We start from the raw sequence: 20036 nt of genomic DNA on the forward strand, positions 1-20036 counted from the left end.
GTGTGTGTTTGTGCACACGCGTGTGCATGTAGGTGTGGTCTTCCACTACAGACATGCCTCTGGTCGCTATGCATTTTCGTTCAGTGAGGCCCAGGCGGTGTGCGAGAGCATTGGGGCACACATCGCTACTCCCGACCAGCTTCTGGCAGCCTATTACGATGGCTATGAGCAGTGTGACGCCGGCTGGCTCGCTGACCAATCTGTCAGGTATCCACAACTTGTCTTATAATACAAAGACACGTTTCTTAAAGGTGCAATACTTTGTTTTGACTAATTCACATGCCTATAGGCTACTGGGGATTTTGAATTTGGCCCACTGTGTGGTATGTAATACTATTTTCTGGCAGACTGTATGTTGACCTGAATCAGTTTAATCTAGTCCTGATGTTAATTAAGATAGATTTCCTCATGAGCATTATCATGGCTTACATGTGTAAGATAGGGACTCTATTTGGTCTGTGTTCCCAACACACACATCAATTCCCGCTAACAGATTAAAAAACATGACTGAGGCCCCTCACCTATCAGCGTTAGTCTTTACAACATTTTCTTAGCACAGGAAATACTCATATTTTCTATTTCACAGATATCCAATCCAAGTTCCCCGGGAAGGTTGCTATGGTGACATGGATGGTCGCCCGGGAGTGAGGAACTATGGGACACTGGAACCAGAGGAGCTGTTTGATGTGTATTGTTATGTGGAGCATATTGATGGTAAAGAACAACAACTTGTGAATAGCTTCCCGTAAAATAGTGACAGTGTGAATAGCTCCCCGTAAAAAGGCAGTGTAAATAGTGACAGTAAATAGCTTCCCGTAAAAAAAGGCAGTGTAAATAGTGACAGTGTGAATAGCTCCCCGTAAAAAGGCAGTGTAAATAGTGACAGTAAATAGCTTCCCGTAAAAAAAGGCAGTGTAAATAGTGACAGTGTGAATAGCTCCCCGTAAAAAGGCAGTGTAAATAGTGACAGTAAATAGCTTCCCGTAAAAAAAGGCAGTGTAAATGGTGACAGTGTGAATAGCTCTCCGTAAAAAGGCAGTGTAAATAGTGACAGTAAATAGCTTCCCGTAAAAAAAGGCAGTGTAAATAGTGACAGTGTGAATAGCTCCCTGTAAAAAGGCAGTGTAAATAGTGACAGTGTAAATAGTTTCCCATAAAAATGGCAGTGTAAATAGTGACCGTGTGAATAGCTCCCCGTAAAAAGGCAGTGTAAATAGTGACCGTGTGAATAGTTCCCCGTAAAAAGGCAGTGTAAATAGTGACAGTGTGAATAAATGTGATTCTACTGAGCAATAACATATGTTTGTGTCATTGTGTCAAAAAATAATAAAGGACAATATGTCATTTTGCCAAGACAGATGCTTTGTCATTGTATATCATCATGTGTTCTGAAGGCACGCTATAAAATGACTGTGTTGGGTCTCCTTAAAGGGATAGTTCACCCAAATTGCAAAATTACATATTGATTTTAATACCCTCCAAACAATCTCTGAACAAAGTATGACAGCAATCCATGCTTTGATTTAGTTTCCCTGGTACTGTTTCCACATGCTAACCTTTTAGTATTCAGCATTTGTGGCACCATTCGAGTCATGGGACCGATATTAGCATTTTTCACGCATCATATTCAAATCATTTATAAGTGACTTTGTTGAGCTTCACAATTTGAGATACTTTATGATTATTTGGACATGTGCGAAAAATGCAAATATCGGTCCCATGACTTTGAATGGGATGTGTGCCACAAATGCTAAAACATGGTAACAATGCCAGGTAAACTAAACCAAATCATGGATTGCTGTCATAACTCTACCATAGACCACTTACAGGGCAAGGAAACCAATATATCATTTTTACATTTGAGTGAACTATCCCTTTAAGTTACAGGCATGTAGGGATTTTAGCTAGTGGACAGAATACACACTTTAGATGAGTCAGATCATTTGTATTTACAGGTACAATACATATCAAATACTGATGTCATTTTCCCAACCGAGATCTCATTCTCCCATGTGTTCAGCCTTTTGTATTTTTCCAGAGACTGCAGGAAAATGAAGGATCTAGGACAATCATTCGGAATCTAAATCCCATTAGGACTCTAACACATTACCTTTTTTTGTGCAGGGGAGGTGTTCCATGGCTCTGCCCCTAAGCAGCTGTCATTGAATGAGGCTTGGGCGTACTGCGAGAAGGAAGGGGCAGAGCTGGCTACCACAGGGCAGCTGTACATGGCATGGAGTGAGGGTCTGGACCGCTGTAACCCTGGCTGGCTGTCTGATGGCAGCGTGCGCTACCCCGTCATCACCCCTAGAGCGCGCTGTGGAGGTCCACAGGCAGGGGTCAAGACCCTGTATCGCTACAGCAACCAGACAGGCTTCCCTGAATCCTCCAGCCGCCATGATGTTTACTGTTTCAGAGGTCTGAGTCTTGTACTGGACTAATTAGTAGTTAACCTCTATGGGACGGTTGAGCTAATGTGATTAGCATGAGGTTGTAAGTAACAACAAAAAATCCCAGGACATAGACATATCTGATATGGGCAGAAAGCTTAAATTCTTGTTAATCTAACTGCACTGTCCAATTTACAGTAGCTATTACAGTGAAAGAATATCATGCTATTGTTTGAGAAGAGTGCACAATTATGAACTTAAAAATGTAATAATAAACCAATTAGGCACATTTGGGCAGTCTTGATACAACATTTTGAACAGATATGCAATGGTTCATTGGTTCAGTCTAAAACTTTGCACATATACTTCTGCCATCTAGTGGCCAAAATCAAAATTGTGCCTGGGCTAGAATGACACATTATGGCCTTTCTCTTGCATTTAAAAAAGGACAGTACAAAAAAACAACAAAAATGAATGTTTATTATTTGTATTATCTTTTACCAGATCTAATGTGTTATATTCTCCTACATTAATTTCACATGAACACAAACTTCAAAGTGTTTCCTTTCAAATGGTATCAAGAATATGCATATCCTTGCTTCAGGTCCTGAGCTAGAGGCAGTTAGATTTGGGTATGTCATTTTAGGCGAATATTGAAAAAAAGTGTTGGCTCCTTAAGAGATTTTAAAAGAGATAGCAAAGTACTTATTTGAGGTCTGTTTTGTACTGGACTAATTACTAGTTAAAAGATTCTTAAGAGTATATTGACGGACCCGTGTGTTAAACCTTAGTAACATAATAATAAAATCCCCATCAAATTCCGTCAGTTTAAGCTAGAGATATCAGTTTTTTTTGCATGGGCTGCATCTCAGTCCATAACAACTGTCTATGTCGGCCTTCCGTATCTGCGGTGGAAGGTGGCCAAGCTACAGTGGTGTTTGTCAGACCATGAGACATCCCGAAAATCGGTCTTCTCGCAAAAACGGATGTAGCATCTGAACGATTTGGCCTAAAAAACTGTTATGACCACTCTATGGAAAAGGGAGACCCTCACGAACACGTTTTCTGTTTATCTTTACGAGGACAGGGGTCTCATCTGAAGGTAACCCATACAAACAAATGGAAGTGTGAAGGTCGTTTTGTGCCTACAAAAAGAAGGGTTTAAATATGTGTGAAGAAATTTAAAAAAATGTATCCTGAGCTTTCTTATATCTCCTAAATATAAGACATACACTTCAAAACCTTATTTCTTATGAAGTTTATTGTTTTACTATTTTTTGCCATGTTTGAATGTGTTATTCAATGCGTTTCTATGGACTATAGTCGTTAAGTCCTAATTCAATATTTAAAAAAAAAAGGGAAAAAAAGTTGGTACCTAAATGGGTCCTAAACTTCTAATCAGATATCCATATGATTCATGGTATGACCATCTTAAAATAATTCCATATTCCCCACTAATTTTAGAGGTCTGTTTTGTACTGGCCTAATTAGTAGATAAAAGAGATGGTACAGTGCTTATTTCAGAGGTCTGTTTTTGTACTGGACTAAATAGTTGTAGCATAGATAATAGTTTTTTTATTGCAAGATATTTGTTAGATTGCATGCTTCTATGGATTATTTTGTGTTATGCAGAGAATGTCATAGTTTTATGTCCATTCATTAAACAACCTCACTGAGTCTCCTGTCCACTCCCTGTTCTTCTCAGGTAATGGGAATCCTCACACGGATGCCCCCATGGACTACATGGCCACTGAACCAGAGGACATCGGACAAGATATTGTTGTTCTTATGGAGCCTGCCGAGGAGCTCCATCCGAGCCTGGATCCAGAGCAAGTGGAGCGAGAGGCCCAGAGTGTCCTGCAATCCCTCCGCGTCTTCCAGTCAGCTCCTGCTCGGGAGGACCTGCAAGGATCTCCCCCTACTTCCATGTCAAGCACAGAGGTCCCACTCACCCGTACAGCTTCCACCCAGGATCTCCTCCAGCCTTTTGATGAGACTTCACTTCCTGTAGAAGAACACTACCACTCCCAGCATCCTACTTCACTTCCCAGCACCTCCAGTGTGCCAGACTCCCTTCACGAAGAAAACTATCACTCCCAGCATTCTACTTCACTACCCAGCACCTCCAGTGAGCCAGACTCCCTTCACGAAGGAGACTATCACTCACATAATTCTACTTCACTTCCCAGCACCTCCAGTGTGCCAGACTCCCTTCACGAAGGAGACTATCACTCCCAGCATTCTAGTTCATTACCCAGCACATCCAGTGAGCCAGACTCCCTTCACGATGGAGACTATCACTCCCAGCATTCTACTTCACTTCCCAGCACCTCCAGTGAGCCAGACTCCCTTCACGAAGGAGACTATCACTCACAGAATTCTACTTCACTTTCCAGCACCTCCAGTGTGCCAGACTCCCTTCACGAAGAAAACTATCACTCCCAGCATTCTAGTTCATTACCCAGCACATCCAGGGAGCCAGACTCCCTTCACAATGGAGACTATCACTCCCAGCATTCTACTTCACTTCCCAGCACCTCCAGTGAGCCAGACTCCCTTCACGGGGGAGACTATCACTCACAGAATTCTACTTCACTTCCCAGCACCTCCAGTGAGCCAGACTCCCTTCACGAAGGAGACTATCACTCACAGAATTCTACTTCACTTCCCAGCACCTCCAGTGTGCCAGACTCCCTTCACGAAGGAGACTATCACTCCCAGCATCCTACTTCTTTACCCAGCACGTCCAGTGAGCCAGACTCCCTTCACGAGGAAGACTATCACTCCCAGCATCCTACTTCATTACCCAGCACGTCCAGTGAGCCAGAGTCCCTTCACGAGGAAGATTATCACTCCGAGCATCCTACTTCTTTACCCAGCACGTCCAGTGAGCCAGACTCCCTTCACGAGGAAGACTATCACTCCCAGCATCCCTCTTCATTACCCAGCACGTCCAGTGAGCCAGACTCCCTTCACGAGGAAGATTATCACTCCCAGCATCCTGCTTCATTACCCAGCACCTCCAGCGTGCCAGACTCCCTCCACGAAGGCAACTCCAGTTTCTACCGACTCAAACTGGAAACGAGCCCAGGATTCCCAGAGCCGTCTTACAAGCCACACATACATTACCAGCCGATGCCAGAGATGAACCCGGAGGAACCCGACTACCAGCAGTCAGGCTCTTCCAAGCACTTCCAGCCAATGCCAGAGACCAACCTGGAGTTGGATCAACTGGAAGCCAACTACAGCACAACAGCAGGTAACCAGAGTCATCGGGAGAATGCACAAGAGACTACCAACATGGCCTTTGACCCCATAGAGAATGCTACCGAGGCACGTGACCCCACCACAGAGAGAAGACACAAAGAGGCGATCGTGGGAGAACTTGAAGAGACATCCATCTCGACCGAATCCCTGGGTGAGCTTGATCCTCACCCAGTCTGGTCTACACTCTCCCCCCACGGAAGGGCAACCTCAGTGTGGTTGCCCTTGGATGGATCTGGAGATATGTCCCAAGGTATGGCTACCTTGCAGCAGACACTCCCATCCAGAGCGACCCACAGCTAGTACATTCATCTTGGGGCGGCAGGGTAGCCTAGTGGTTAGAGCGTTGGACTAGTAACCGAAAGGTTGCAAGTTCAAATCCCCAACCTGACAAGGTACAAATCTGTCGTTCTGCCCCTGAACAGGCAGTTAACCCACTGTTCCTAGGCCGTCATTGAAAATAAGAATTTGTTCTTAACTGACTTGCCTAGTTAAGTAAAGGTAAAATAAAATTAAGATAGCTAGGCGAGACAGCCACATATCACAGTCGTATCCCAAACACGTATCACATACATAATACAATGCAAAATGCATAAAAATGTATGTGTGCCTCTTCACAGTCCCCGTCGTGCCATTAGTTGTTCTTTTATCACATTTTTTTTATCTGGTTTTATTTGCAAGCTTGAGTTACCTGGGGTGGCTGAGAGTTCCATTTAGTCATGGCTCTATTTAATACGGTGTGTTTCCTAGCCTAAGTTCTGGACCTGGGGACTGTGAAGAGACCTCTGGTTACATGTCTTGTGTGATACCGATGAGTGTCCCAACTATGTGCCAACTGCTTGAACAGACAGTTCTGTACCTTCAACACATAGACCACTAGCGATACAGTCAATCTCTCCTCAACTTTGAGACAGAAGAGATTGACATGCATGTCATTGACATTCGCCCTCTGTGTACGTCTAAGTGTGATACGTGCTGCTCTGTTCTAGACCAACTGCATCTGCCCATTGCATGAAAACATGCTTGTTATTTTAGAAGCCAGTGTACTTTGATCATACTTGAAAATCGTGTATAATGTAAAAAATAAAATCAATAATATCTTAATGTTACAGATGTTTTTGATCTTATAGATGTTACAGATGTTTTTGATCTTATAGATGTTACAGATGTTTTTGATCTTATAGATGTTTGATCTTACAGATGTTACTCCTAACTCCTCTTCTCAAAAGTATGTACTCTGTCATTGTAGGGCTGTGTAGAACTTAAGACTTGATAATCATGCAATAATAATGTATATCGTACCTTCTTTACAGAGATTGACCTAGGTGTCCACCAGGGAATGCACACAGACAGATCCCCCACCTCTGAACCCTCTGACTTCACCACTCACATATCTGCCTCCCCTGTAGCCACCAGCATCTCCAGTGAGCAGCAGACAGGCGTTCCGCATTCAAGCAGCATCTCATCTGGACTGGATCGTTCTGAAGGGCTGGGACTGGATGTGTACTCCACAGTAGCTGTGTACTCCACAGTAGGCCATCCACCAGGAACCTCCCAGGGAACTTCCTCCGCTAGACCGGAAGGCAGCACCAGTCTAGATTTCGAGGGTATCGTCAATCCAGAGAGATTGGAACCTTCAGGAGCAGTGGAGCTGGCACCAGGGGAGTCTGATGAGGAGCACCTGGGGTCTGGAGAGGAAATGGCTACGACTGAGTCTCCAGACCTGTCCACCACCTCCCAGCTGCCTGTCGAATTTACCACAATGGGATATCAAACAACGGCCATGTCCAGAATAGAGGTGGATCCCACAACCACGGACCCTGAAGAAGACGGAAGTGGACATGAGCCAGGCACTGATGAACCGTCCCTCAGAGAAAAAGTTACAGTCTTCCCCCTTGAGTCGCAAACAACCAGTTGGGATCTGCACCGTACCACCTCTGCACCCCAAGAGTCTCAGGACGACCTTGAATACAGCGGGGAACCCGCTTCCTCCTCTTCCCAGACAGAGTTTCCAGACTCCTCAGCAGAACCTGAACTGTTTGGATCAGACTCCTTGTCCACCTCAAGTACAGATCCCACCGCTGCCACTATGTCCACATCCACCGTGTACACATCCACAGAGTGGGCTACACAGACCTGGAGCCCCGTCACCTCCACTACACAAAGTCCCCCAGAGCCAGAGAGGGTGACGGCTCTTATGCCCCCTGTGGATCATGGCAAGATGGATCTGGAATTCGGCCTCACCCAGCCGCCAACCCTGCTCATCTTGCCCAATGAGAGAGCTGCTGTGGGCAGTTCCAGGAAGATTTCAGGTAACACTCGAGCCACCCTAACCAGCCTAACCACCCTCCTCTTGCTGCTCGACACGGCGATGCACTAAACCCCGGCCTCTCCCACCCCAAGCTGCCTTGCTCCATTTTCTGTAAACTGCCACCCTCCCAACGGCTCCCCCCTCTTCGTCTATCTCACTGTTTGTCTCAGCCCACTCACCCTCCTCCCCCTCCCTCCCCTAAAGAGCACCCTCTCCTTGTGATGCCCAAGAATTGAGCATTGAGAGAGATATGGGACAACCCCCTTTTGACATTTGTCAAACAAACCAGTCTTGCGGTGCATGATGTTTTTCTTCACTCAAAGATTGACTTCTGTGAAGTACTGTATTGCCTGGACACACCATTTCTGTGAAAGAGAATTGCTATGCTTGATTGTCTCCCTCTACTCTTCCTGCAAGAGTGAAGTCCAACTTGCACCTTCACCGTCCTGAATGTTTTTCCATTCAAACAGTCAATTTCCTCTTACCGGGGGCCCATATTAGTTTGAGCACAATTCCAAGTGGGAAAAAAACCCGGTGTTATTCAACCGGACAAACATTTATCCTTGCATTGTAACTCCACTAACTGTGAATGTAACAGCACTGACTCCCAAATGCAACACCGCTGACATTTTATTGGTCACGAACACAGATATTATTGATTTAATAGAGGGACAGTATCCCAATTACAAAACATCAGCAACTTTTTAAACTAACTCAGCAGCTATTGAGTTAGTTTATAGTAGAGAATGTATGGCAAAGAATGTCACTTTCATAACCATAATAAGGGAATAGCTGGTTTTCAAGTCTTGTAGATATGTTAATGACATCTATCAGAATATTTGTAATGTTATTTGAGGGGAAAATGTCTGTACTGCCATCAATCTCCCATTGTAACATGACGTACCATTTGAAAAATGACAATGACCTCCCAGATGGCGGTCTGATCATAGTTTCTCCCAAATCTTTTAAACATTTGTAATGAGTAAGAGTTGCTAAATGCAAAATGGAAACTATTGAGGCTGGTTTATTGTTTGACGTGAAAGTGTAGTCAGTGTGGCATGATTAGTGCCATGTCATCTAATCTAAAATGTGTCTTTGCAGATTGTGATTGTACTATAGATGGAGAGTCAGAAGCAGCATCTCACAAGCACAGCTAACAGCATGGATTATTCTTTAAACATGTGTGCTTTCTCCTCTAAGGAATTAACTCATACAGGACGGCCCAATCCATAAAACCATTCAACTAACAGACCATAAACCAGCCTGTTGGATAACTTGTACAGAATTGTATAGAATGCTACATTTGCCGTCTCATTTTAGAAAATGTGCCTTTTCACAGAGCCGTAACCATTAAAGGTGAAAATCTAAATGAGAGGACATGGCCTTTAATATTAGGTTTATTTTGTCACTGGTGCTTTACATTCCTGACAGGTTAGGTAGATGTTTCCCTTTTTATTTTTAATTTCACCTTTATTTGACCAGGTAGGCCAGTTGAGAACAAGTTCTCATTTACAACTGCGACCTGGCCAAGATAAAGCAAAGCAGTGCGACAAAAACAACAACACAGAGTTACACATGGGATAAAAAAACGTACAGTCAATAACACAATTTAAAAAATGATGTACAGTGTGTGCAAATGTAGTAAGGTTAGGGAGGTAAGGCAATAAATAGGCCAGAGTGGCGAAATAATTACAATTTAGCAATTAAACACTGGAGTGATAGATATGCAGACGATGATGTGCAAGTAGAGATAATGGGGTGCAAAAGAGCAACAAAAAAAAGAACAATATGGGGATGAGGTAGTTGGGTGTGCTATTTACAGATGGGCTGTGTACAGGTACAGTGATTTGATCGGTAAGCTGCTCTGGCAGCTTCTCTAACCACTGACACAGCATTTGATGTTTTTTTAATCTAATGGCTAAAATACTGGGTTGGGTAATCTGTTCCTACATCTGTAGTTAAGGACAACTTCTACATCAAACTTTCTCGACACTGAGTTAATGCCAGATGCAGGCTTTGTGAGTGTTGTTATCAACTCAATATTTGAACTCTGGTGCCATCTACTGGCTAATTGCATGCTCATCTAAAGGAAAGGAGAATTGGGAGGTAACTTGTGGAATAGACCACATCATATCAAACCAAATTGTATTTGTCACATGCGCCAAATACAAAAAGTGTAGACCTTACTGTGAAAGGCTTACTTACAAGCCCTTAACCAACAATGCAGTTCAGGAAATAGAGTTAAGAAAAAATATTGACTAAATTAACTAAAGTAAAAAATAATTGAATCAAAAGTAACACAAGAAAATTACATAACAATAACGAGGCTATATACAGGGGGTAATGGTACCGAGTCAATGTGTGGGGGTACAGGTTAGTCGAGGTAATTTGTACATGTAGGTAGGGGTAAAGTGACACCAGCTGGAATGCGGTTTTAACCAATCAGCATTCCGGATTAGAACCACCTGTTGTATAATGTCCGATTTGCGTGTCCTCTAGTCTGACACATGAGGCAATGTGATACTTTCAGTTAGATTCTTTTTGGTGTTATTTTGGTGATTTCACACATTTCCACACCAAATCGTCTAATGTCTAAGTCTCACTCGCTCACTTCTGGTTCCAGCCCAGGTTACATTTACAGTAGATTGCAGAAATACCACTAAGGTATGAGGCATCAATAATGTGTCATAGTTCATTTTTACAATTGTCAGCACTCTTAACACTGTACTTTGGTAATGTGTTCTCAAACCAAAATATAACATCTACACAGAGATACCTGCAAAAGTATAACCAATGCAAAACAGCATGAGAGGTTAATCGTAGGTAATCAATTGCAGATAAAGACAGTAATACTAATTCCCTTGCACTCTGTCACACCACCTTCATCATCACAACACCGAAATCATCATCGTAATTGTCAACGTGATAGAAATGCCTTAGTCATCCTTGCCAGAGAGGGCATAATTATCCTGAGAGCTAATAAGTACTTGCCCTGGTGAATAGCCAGGGAGTCAGTCAAGGTAATGGTGATATATTCAGCAGACATGACAAGGACTATGTTTTACTTTTTTTTTTAATTGAACCTTTATTTAACTAGGCAAGTCAGTAAAGAAGAAATTCTTATTTACAATGAATGCCTACCAGGGAACAGTGGGTTAAGGCACCTGATTGGGCAGCCTTACAGACCTTCACCAACTTTCTTTTTCTTTACGTCATCTCTGAAACTCTTTGTCTTCAACTCTTTTATCATCATCATACTCATTCTTTGCTGCAGCTGCCCTCACTGCTTTCTACACACTAGGCTGTAATTGTATGATATTATCATTGTATTGTTATTTTTACTACAGTACAACTTTATTATTTACCAGTATTACTTCAGTAGTAGGCTGCATACGATTATCAGAGCTGGCAGGACTGGCCTCTTGCTGTGTTTCAGATGCCTGTCTGGAGGACCCCTGTGCCAACGGCGGCACCTGCGTCGAGATGGGCGGGAGCACCAAATGCCTCTGTTTGCCCAGCTATGGAGGTGACCTCTGTCAGATGGGTGAGCTCCTCATTCAGCTGTTACAGTACCTCTGTAATTGTAAGAGTGCTATTAAACAGGGTTCTACTGCACCAGGTGGCAGAATACTGGGCGACAGGTAGTCTAGCGGGTCAAGCTCAGGGATTTGCAGGTTCAAATAGTTGAAAAATATGCCAATGTGCCCTTGAGCAAGGCACTTAACTCTAATTGCTCCTGTAAGTCACTCTGGATAAGAGCGTCTGCTAAATGACTCAAATGTAATGTAATGCACCACCACATTCAGTAATAATAATTGTGGGTTTGTATGTGCTGGAGCAGATTGTCAGGCTCCGATGAGTGGATCCACATTCCAGTTATTTTCGTAATAAGGAAGTAATTGGATATATACGGCCAAAATATTAACAAAGTAACATGTCCTTCGTTGTTTTGTTATTAGAAGGTAAGACAAATTTGTACTAGGCTATTAATAACTAGTAGTACTATTAACTCAATCAAAATATATATATTACACACTGTGGCTTTAAGAGCCCATTAATCACAAAGAACCACCTTGTTTTGAAGAGGACAATCCAGGAATGGCTGTTCCATCCCTGAGCCCAACTCAAGAAAGAACAAAACCTTGCTTTTGGAACAATTGTCCCCTTCAGTTCAGTCGGGCGAAGCCTTTTCTTTGAGACCTGCTTGCTATGCCACCGTGTTCCTGTCACACAGATTTAGGGATGTGAAAATAGAGATGGAAAGAAGGTGAGATGAGAAGGGTTCTTTAGATGGGATGAACCTCATGGATCCATCTGCTCAGGGAATCAGGGAAACTGTCTCCCTGGGTTAGAATCATCTAGTTTCAGAGTAAGGCCAGGATTCAATCAAAGGCCATTTTCCTGACATTGGCGGCGATCACATTCACGTCAACACTGGGCCTGTTGGCTCAAGCTTAAACAATTTCCTTCAAAGGTCAAGTGTATTGAACTTGTCGATAATGCATCTTTGATTGAATCCCGGCCAAGGTCTTACGGTAGTTTCATTCGGATCCCCTCATTGTTTTTCATCAATACCACCCCTTCGCTCTTGTTCAATGGTCAGAAAAGCTAAAAGGATCTTACCTTTCCCTCTTAATCATTCAAATAAAAAATAATGGCATCTAGTAAATCTCTCCCTCCCTCCTGTTCTGTCTCTTAGATCTGGAGCAGTGTGGGGGGGGCTGGCAGAAGTTCCACGGGAACTGCTACAAGCACTTCAACCAGCGGCTGAGCTGGGAGGTGGCGGAGCAGCACTGTCGCATGGTGGGGGGCCACTTGGTGTCAATCATTACCCCTGAGGAGCAGGACTTCATTAACAGTACGGTGGGAGTGGTGACAGCGAGCCACCGAACTTCATGCCCCACCTTTTCTCTTTCATTGATAGGCAACTCCATTTGTTAGCATAGCGTACCATTTTACAGCATATTAATACATTGGAAATACAGCAGCAAGCTCTCAAGGGTTTGTGTGTGCTATTTATTAGCGTAGGAAGGCCCATGACCCTGCTGTGCGGAAGTGCTACATGCAAATGCTAATCTGGTCCATTAAAGAGGTAGTTCAGCAAAATGACTAAATAAATTAGACGCACACTTACTTTTAACCAGAGTGACAGACTGTGTTCTAAGTCACTGTCACCAACTGCTGACATTAGCATTCATTGCCAAAAAAACAATGGGAGTGACCGGGGCAGCTTTAGCATGTTCTAAATTACGTGGCCACATGACTTCCAAGTAACTTCATGCCCAGTCAATTGGAAACACAAACCCTGGCAGAGGTGTTGATATTCGCAGTGGAAGCACAAAGACAAAGGCCTACTGTATAATTTCTTCGAGATGTGACAAGCCTACTGCTTGAAAAGCAAATAAAATGGCTAATTCTATCCGCAGATAACTATAAGGAGTATCAGTGGACTGGACTGAACGACAAGACCATCGAGGGGGATTTCCGCTGGTCCGATGGTAACCCATTGGTGAGTCCAGACAGATTGGGTTGACATAGAAAACGTACTGTGTCGAAACATGTCCACAGGATGACATGCAGCTACAAAGACACAGGAACACAAGACATTAGCTCCCATGCTTATAAACAACTACAGCTCTGTGTCTCTTACCTTGTCTTCACAGCTCTATGAGAACTGGTACAGGGGCCAGCCTGACAGTTACTTCCTGTCTGGAGAGGACTGTGTGGTGATGGTGTGGCATGATGCCGGGCGCTGGAGTGATGTGCCCTGCAACTACCACCTGGCCTACACCTGCAAGAAGGGCACCTGTGAGTAATGGACAGGATGTTACTACAAGCAAGCACCTATCTACCAGTGCCTTTACATACCTGTAACTACCTCTGTGCAATAGATTATATTGCTACAGTATACAGGCAATAGGTCACAGAGGTAGTTCACTTAGAAGTATGTAGCAGTAGATGTTTAATGCACACATTCAATACAGTCCCAAACTAGTGTCATGCTCAAAACATAACTGAATGTGTGCATTGATGTGTTTTTGATTTAGAGGACATTATAACCTACAGTCTTTGTAACTCCTCCCACAGCTTCATGTGGCCCTCCCCCCAAAGTCCGGAACGCATCTGCGTTTGGCAGAGTCCGCCAGAGGTACGAGACAGACGCCATTGTGCGCTACTACTGTGCCCAGGGCTTCCAGCAGAGACAAAACCCTCTGGTCAAGTGCCTGCCAGGTGGCAAGTGGGAGGAGCCCCAGATCCTCTGCATTCCTGGTATGAACAGTTCTCGGCTCAGCCCACCTATCTCTAATCCATGACTATGTTCCATTGCACTTCTGATCTTGCTAGATATGACTCAAGAACAGTTATTGGGATATAGTTCATCTCTCATGACAGACTGTCAGCAAGAATCTGCCTCACTAAAGAAATACTGAAGAATTGTGATTTAGTACATCAGTCTCAGTGATTCTTTTAAAGAACTAAGGAGATGCTTAAGAGCAGAGACAGGTTTGTTTTAACTGGAAAGTTAGTTGTTGTTCTGTAGTGGGGAGTTGCTGAGACTGCTTTAGCTCTGGAGGAAAACATCTATCTTTGGGTTCAAGGATGGGATTCTATAAATCGCATTGTCGACAAGCGCACCGCACTTCACTTTTAAAGGTAGTTAACACTTGAGCCTAAATCCGCAGCGTTTACTGCAAATTTAATCTACACGACCGTCAGGGAATTGCCTGTAGAAGGCACAATGTCAGCTGTCGACAGTGCTGTGCTCTTGTTGAAATGTGCCTTTCAAGTCAAGGCAATGCCATAACAGCAGGCAAAGCCAACCCAGAAAACTAGTGTCTAAATCGGACAATGTTCTCACTCTGCACATTATGAGGGGGGGGGGGACAAGATAAATGTATGAAAGGGGTGTACATATGACACTGCCTTTTTATCCAACAGATTTGTCAGAAGTCTTTATTTTCAACTTGTTGGGGTTTTCTTTCAGGGGCAGGAAACACAGCACAGGTAGCAGGAGTAACATCACCAACAACAGGAAACCAGGAGCTGACTGAAGAGGAATCATAAACAAAGAAAACGCCTCAATACTGGGACATCAAGTGGAACTTTTCAATTCCATACCATGTCCCATTACACTTCAAGAGTTTTCTTTCTTCATTGACCAGAGATCTGAAATGGCTGAACATGTGAAGGCAATATTGTGATCTTGAAAGGAGACAAGGAAAGAGTATTGGGACACAGGGTCAGGTTGGCATTACATTCCTACTCCTCATCGAAGCACATCGATCTGAATCTGTAGTTGGGATAGCCTGGGCTTTAGGGTCTCTTGCAGCCCTACATAGGATGCCATGAATTGCAATGGTGTGCTAGAATGCGGAACACGGAACATTTTCAGTGAAAAGTCCTTGGGCTTTCCGAAAATCCTGTCACTGACGCATGTCTATTATCAGTAACTCCTTGTCCATCCATCCGGATTGTACACTATATATATATAAAAGTGTATGGACACTGCTTCAAATTAGTGCATTTGGCTTTTTCAGCCACACCCATTGCTGACAGGTGTATAAAATCGAGCACACCGCCATGCAATCTCCATAGACAAACATTGGCAGTATAATGGCCTTGTTGACGAGCTCAGTGACTTCCAACATGGCACCGTCATAGGATACCACCTTTCCAACAAGTCAGTTCGGCAAATTTCTGCCCTGCTAGAGCTGCCCCGGTCAACTGTTAGTGCTATTATTGTGAAGTGGAAACGTCTAGGACCAAAAACAGATCAGCCACAAAGTGGTAGGCCACACAAGCTCACAGAACGGGACAGCCAGGTGCTGAAGCTCCAACTGTGTTAGACAGTGGTAGGATGCACGGTAGCTCGTCTTGAGAAAATTTGGTTCAGACGGTTTCTTTAACGATATCCACACATTGTACAATCCTGAAGGACGGACAAGGAGTAATGGGTTATAAATATGCCTTAGGTAGCAGAATTTTTGGAAACCTGGATGCCAAAGGATTTTTCACCAAATATGTCCCGGGCTCCAAATTATAGCGATCTAGGATGCCATTGCATTCAATGTGCGACGTCAACTGTAGGCCCAGGACTCTTGTTGGTTTTAAACAGCCGTCATCACGCTAACGGTGTCAATCATTGTTTATGGACTATTATTGGCAAATCAGCTTTAAAAATCCACCCATCATATTTTAAACAACAGCTGGTCTGTTTGCAATTCCATTCATATTCCATCAGCTAGGGATTACCTGGGGTCTGTTCAGGAGGGGGGATGTTACAGAACGTTCAGATAGAAATGTATTGTGTAGAACAGATATGATTGTCCAGCCTGGCCTCAGAGCCATATTAAATATACTTGATGTATTTCTGAGCACCTCCAAGATGTATGATACCTACTAATGGTCTAGTTACTTGAGACAGAAACTCAAGTAGGGAGGTTGGTCGGGGAGGATGGGTGGGCGTAATCCGCGACAATCTAGCACTCCAAGGTTTTGCATGTGTGAGCCGCATCAGGGTCATCTGTAGCATTTTAGCTAACCCTTATTCTAAACTTTACCCAATTCACCTAATCTGCTATGTAAATTCACCTAACCTTTGTCGTTTTAGTTCTCCTAACCTTTGTCGTTTTAGTTCTCCTAACCTTTGTCGTTTTAGTTCTCCTAACGCCCATGTAAATTCTCCCTGTAATTCTCCTTTGTTGTTACAGCGCAACAAGGAACCTGGCCTCAGTTTAAGACCTGCAATACTATACGTCCTCCGAGACGTATGATAAGTTACGTCACCCAATTCGTATGTTTTGTATGACCGGGTAACACCTATGACACTGTACGTCCTCTAATTCGAATGATATTGTACGACTGCTATTCCATTTAGAATCTAATGCAATGTGTCATACTAAATTGAGTCTTAGATTGTCACAGATGTACGTACAGAATCATATGAATTGCCCTGAGACCACATTGGATTGCCTGTAGACTTGGGGACGAATGTAGTTCTATTAATAATATTTCTACCTGCAATGTTTTTGAACCTTTTTGTCTCACCGAGTACACTCCAGGACAGGTGAGTCATTATTGGGATGTTTGGTTGAGTGTCAGGGAAGACACACAACTGACTCTGTGGTCCATATCCAAACCTGTCCCACGTCACAACCTCTAGGTCCTTTGAGTCCCCTTCATAGAACTAAAAAGGACTGTATAGGTGTACACAATATTGTGGGAACTCTGCCAAGCCTACCAGAGGGCTAGGTGAAGCTATTACCACATTGCTGATACCAATCCAAATATTTCAGATCCACAAGGTGACTTGACAAAGTCTTTAGAAATGAAGCAATGGTTGGTTTGGAAATGGAGCATCAAAATCCCTGTCCTCCTAGGAACCCATATCAACTCTTCAACTCAGCATTATTTCCATCTCAACTTTCTCACAACCATAGATAGGCCTTCTTAGACTTTTATAATCAACCGACTTTATATGAAATATGGTGCTCACACCCTTGCCTATGATGCATTTTGACCTCCTTTTAAATCGTAAAGAATCAAAATGGCACGTTTGTGCAGTAGGATGTCAGAAAACAAAACGACTCCAAACACAGCACGTTTATAAAGCCAATTCCATTATCAAACTAAAATGTACATTTCACACGGTGGTTTATTTATTCACTCTTAACTATTTTGGGGTGAAAAAGGCAAGAGTGGGTAGCCTGCAATTGTTTTTACAAGGGTGACAATGCCTTTACTGTATGTATCAATGATATTGGTTAGATTTTGTATTGTTGAATTACTGTCCACTCTTCCCTGTGATAGATGCCCTACATTTTACTGATACAGTCCTATGAAAAGCTTTATGTTGTAATAAAGTTTTGTAGAATAAAGCAAGGACTTAATCAGTATTAACCACAAAGCCATTTTCAGACATATTTTTTGTTCTTTATTTTCCGATTTTATAAGTATCTTTTCCAGTAACACTCTTCCTTTATAAACAAAATAAAATAACAGAACGTTTCTGTGACTGTTTGTGTGCCTGTTTAGTTGACTTGGAGCATCAACTGTTGAGAGGTAGTCAGAGGTTCAGGTGCATAAACATTGTGGAATTTATTTAACAGTCCAGGTGATGATGAAGACTATATCCAGAGGTTGTATTTACACTGAACAAAAATATAAACGCAACATGTAAAGTGTTGGTCCCATGAAACGAGCTGAAATACAAGATCCCAGAAATGTCCCATACGCACAAAAAGCTTCTCTCTCATTCTGTCAATTTTGTCCACAAGATAATCCATCCACCTGACAGGTGTGGCATATCAAGAAGCTGATTTAAACTGCATGATCATTACACAGGTGCACCTTGTGCAGTGGACAATTAAAGGCCACTCCAAAATTTGCAGTTTTGTCACACAACACAATGCCACAAATGTCTCAAGTTGAGGGATTGTGCAATTGGCATGCTGAATACAAGAATGTACACCAGAGGTTTTGCCAGAGAATTTAATGGTCTCACAACCGCAGACCCACGTGTATGGCATCATGTGGGTCAGCGGTTTGCTGATGTCAATGTTGTGAACAGAGTGCCCCATGGTGGCGATGGGGTTATGGTATGGGCAGGCATACGCTATGGACAATGAACACAATTGCATTTTATTGATGGCAATTTAAATGCACAGAGATACTGTGACGAGATCCTGAGACTTTATTTGTGCCATTTATCTGCCGTTGTCACCTCATGTTTCAGCATGATAATGCACGGTCCCATGTCGCAAGGATCTGTACACAATTCCTGGCAGCTGAAAATGTACCAGTTTTTCCATGGCCTGCATACTCACCAAACATGTCACCCATTGAGTATGATTGAGATGCTCTGGATCGACGTGTACAACATCGTGTTCCAGTTCCCGCCAATATCCAGCAACTTCGCACAGCCACTGAAGAGGAGTGGGACAACATTCCACAGGCCACAATCAACAGCCTGATCAACTCTATGTGAAGGAGATGTGTCGTGCTGCAAGAGACAAGTGGTCACACTAGATACGGACTGGTTTTCTGATCCACACCCTTACCTTTTTTGTAAAGGCATCTGTGACCAAAAGATGCATATCCGTATTCCCAGTCATGTGAAATCCATAGATTAGGGCCTAATGAATTCATTTCAATTGATTAATTTCCTAATATGAACTGTAACTCAGTAAAACATAGAAATTGTTGAATGTACCCTGTTGTTTAATCAGCTTCTTGATATGCCACACCTGTCACGTGGATGGAGTATCTTGGCAAAGTAGAAACGCTCACTAACAGGGAAGTAAACAAATTTATGCACAAAATTTGAGAGAAAGAAGCTTTTTGTGTGTATGAAAAATGTTGATTGTCTTTTATTTCAGCTCATTAAACATGGGACCAACACTTTACATGTTGCGTTTATATTTTTGTTCAGTATATAATAATCTGCTTTGACTGGCCGACCAAGGTTTCAAAACGGAGATGGTTCTGAACTCTAAGTTAGCTGTCTCCTGGGCACATGTACATACAACAGTCCTCATATGCTGATTTCTCACATAGATGCACATCTTAAATCAGGTTACGTTACGGACCAGTTAACTAGGCCTTAGACCCCTAGATTTAGCGAGCATAACAATATCAGCAGGCTAGTTATTGGTTTTGTAACATCTCTATTTTAGTAATGTGATGATGTGCACTGGGTGAACTTTGAACAATGGATGTGAATTTGTGATTGCATTTCCTTCACCAAATGCATACCCTTTCCCCCTATTTCCTAGAGAGAACACATCACCATAGACCATTGGGAGTCTACAAACAGCCAGGGAAAGCCCTCACACATACTGGCTGACATGTGGCCAGGGGAAAAGGTTATTCACCAGTTTGTTATGTCAACCTTCCCGGCTCCTCCAACAAACACATTCATAGGATACAAAGTGCGAGGGGGGGCCCTCACCACATTCCTATTTTACAGACAATCATGGGGAAAATAATTGATTCACCAGTTTGTTCTGGTAAAGTTCCAGGTTCTTCCAATTTCTCCTCCAAATCTCTTCCAGGCTTCCCCTTTAACACGA

The 20036-nt window shown here is 43.1% G+C and overlaps 1 protein-coding gene across 1 annotated transcript in view; it reads left to right on the forward strand.

The window, feature by feature from the left end:
• LOC116353406 (brevican core protein-like) overlaps positions 1-17973 on the forward strand; it is a 40274-nt gene extending 22301 nt beyond the window's left edge. The window contains exons 4-14 of the mRNA XM_031788653.1: positions 33-207; positions 587-714; positions 2125-2418; positions 4096-5907; positions 6968-7966; positions 11402-11509; positions 12665-12823; positions 13392-13474; positions 13629-13773; positions 14053-14235; positions 14951-17973. Coding sequence (XP_031644513.1) covers positions 33-207; positions 587-714; positions 2125-2418; positions 4096-5907; positions 6968-7966; positions 11402-11509; positions 12665-12823; positions 13392-13474; positions 13629-13773; positions 14053-14235; positions 14951-15030 — 4166 coding nt within the window. The 3' untranslated portion in view covers positions 15031-17973. The remainder of the gene's footprint in view (positions 1-32; positions 208-586; positions 715-2124; positions 2419-4095; positions 5908-6967; positions 7967-11401; positions 11510-12664; positions 12824-13391; positions 13475-13628; positions 13774-14052; positions 14236-14950) is intronic.
• Positions 17974-20036: the final 2063 nt, after the last annotated feature.

Source organism: Oncorhynchus kisutch, linkage group LG14 (genome assembly GCF_002021735.2).
Source record: "Oncorhynchus kisutch isolate 150728-3 linkage group LG14, Okis_V2, whole genome shotgun sequence".
Lineage (NCBI taxonomy): Eukaryota > Metazoa > Chordata > Actinopteri > Salmoniformes > Salmonidae > Oncorhynchus > Oncorhynchus kisutch.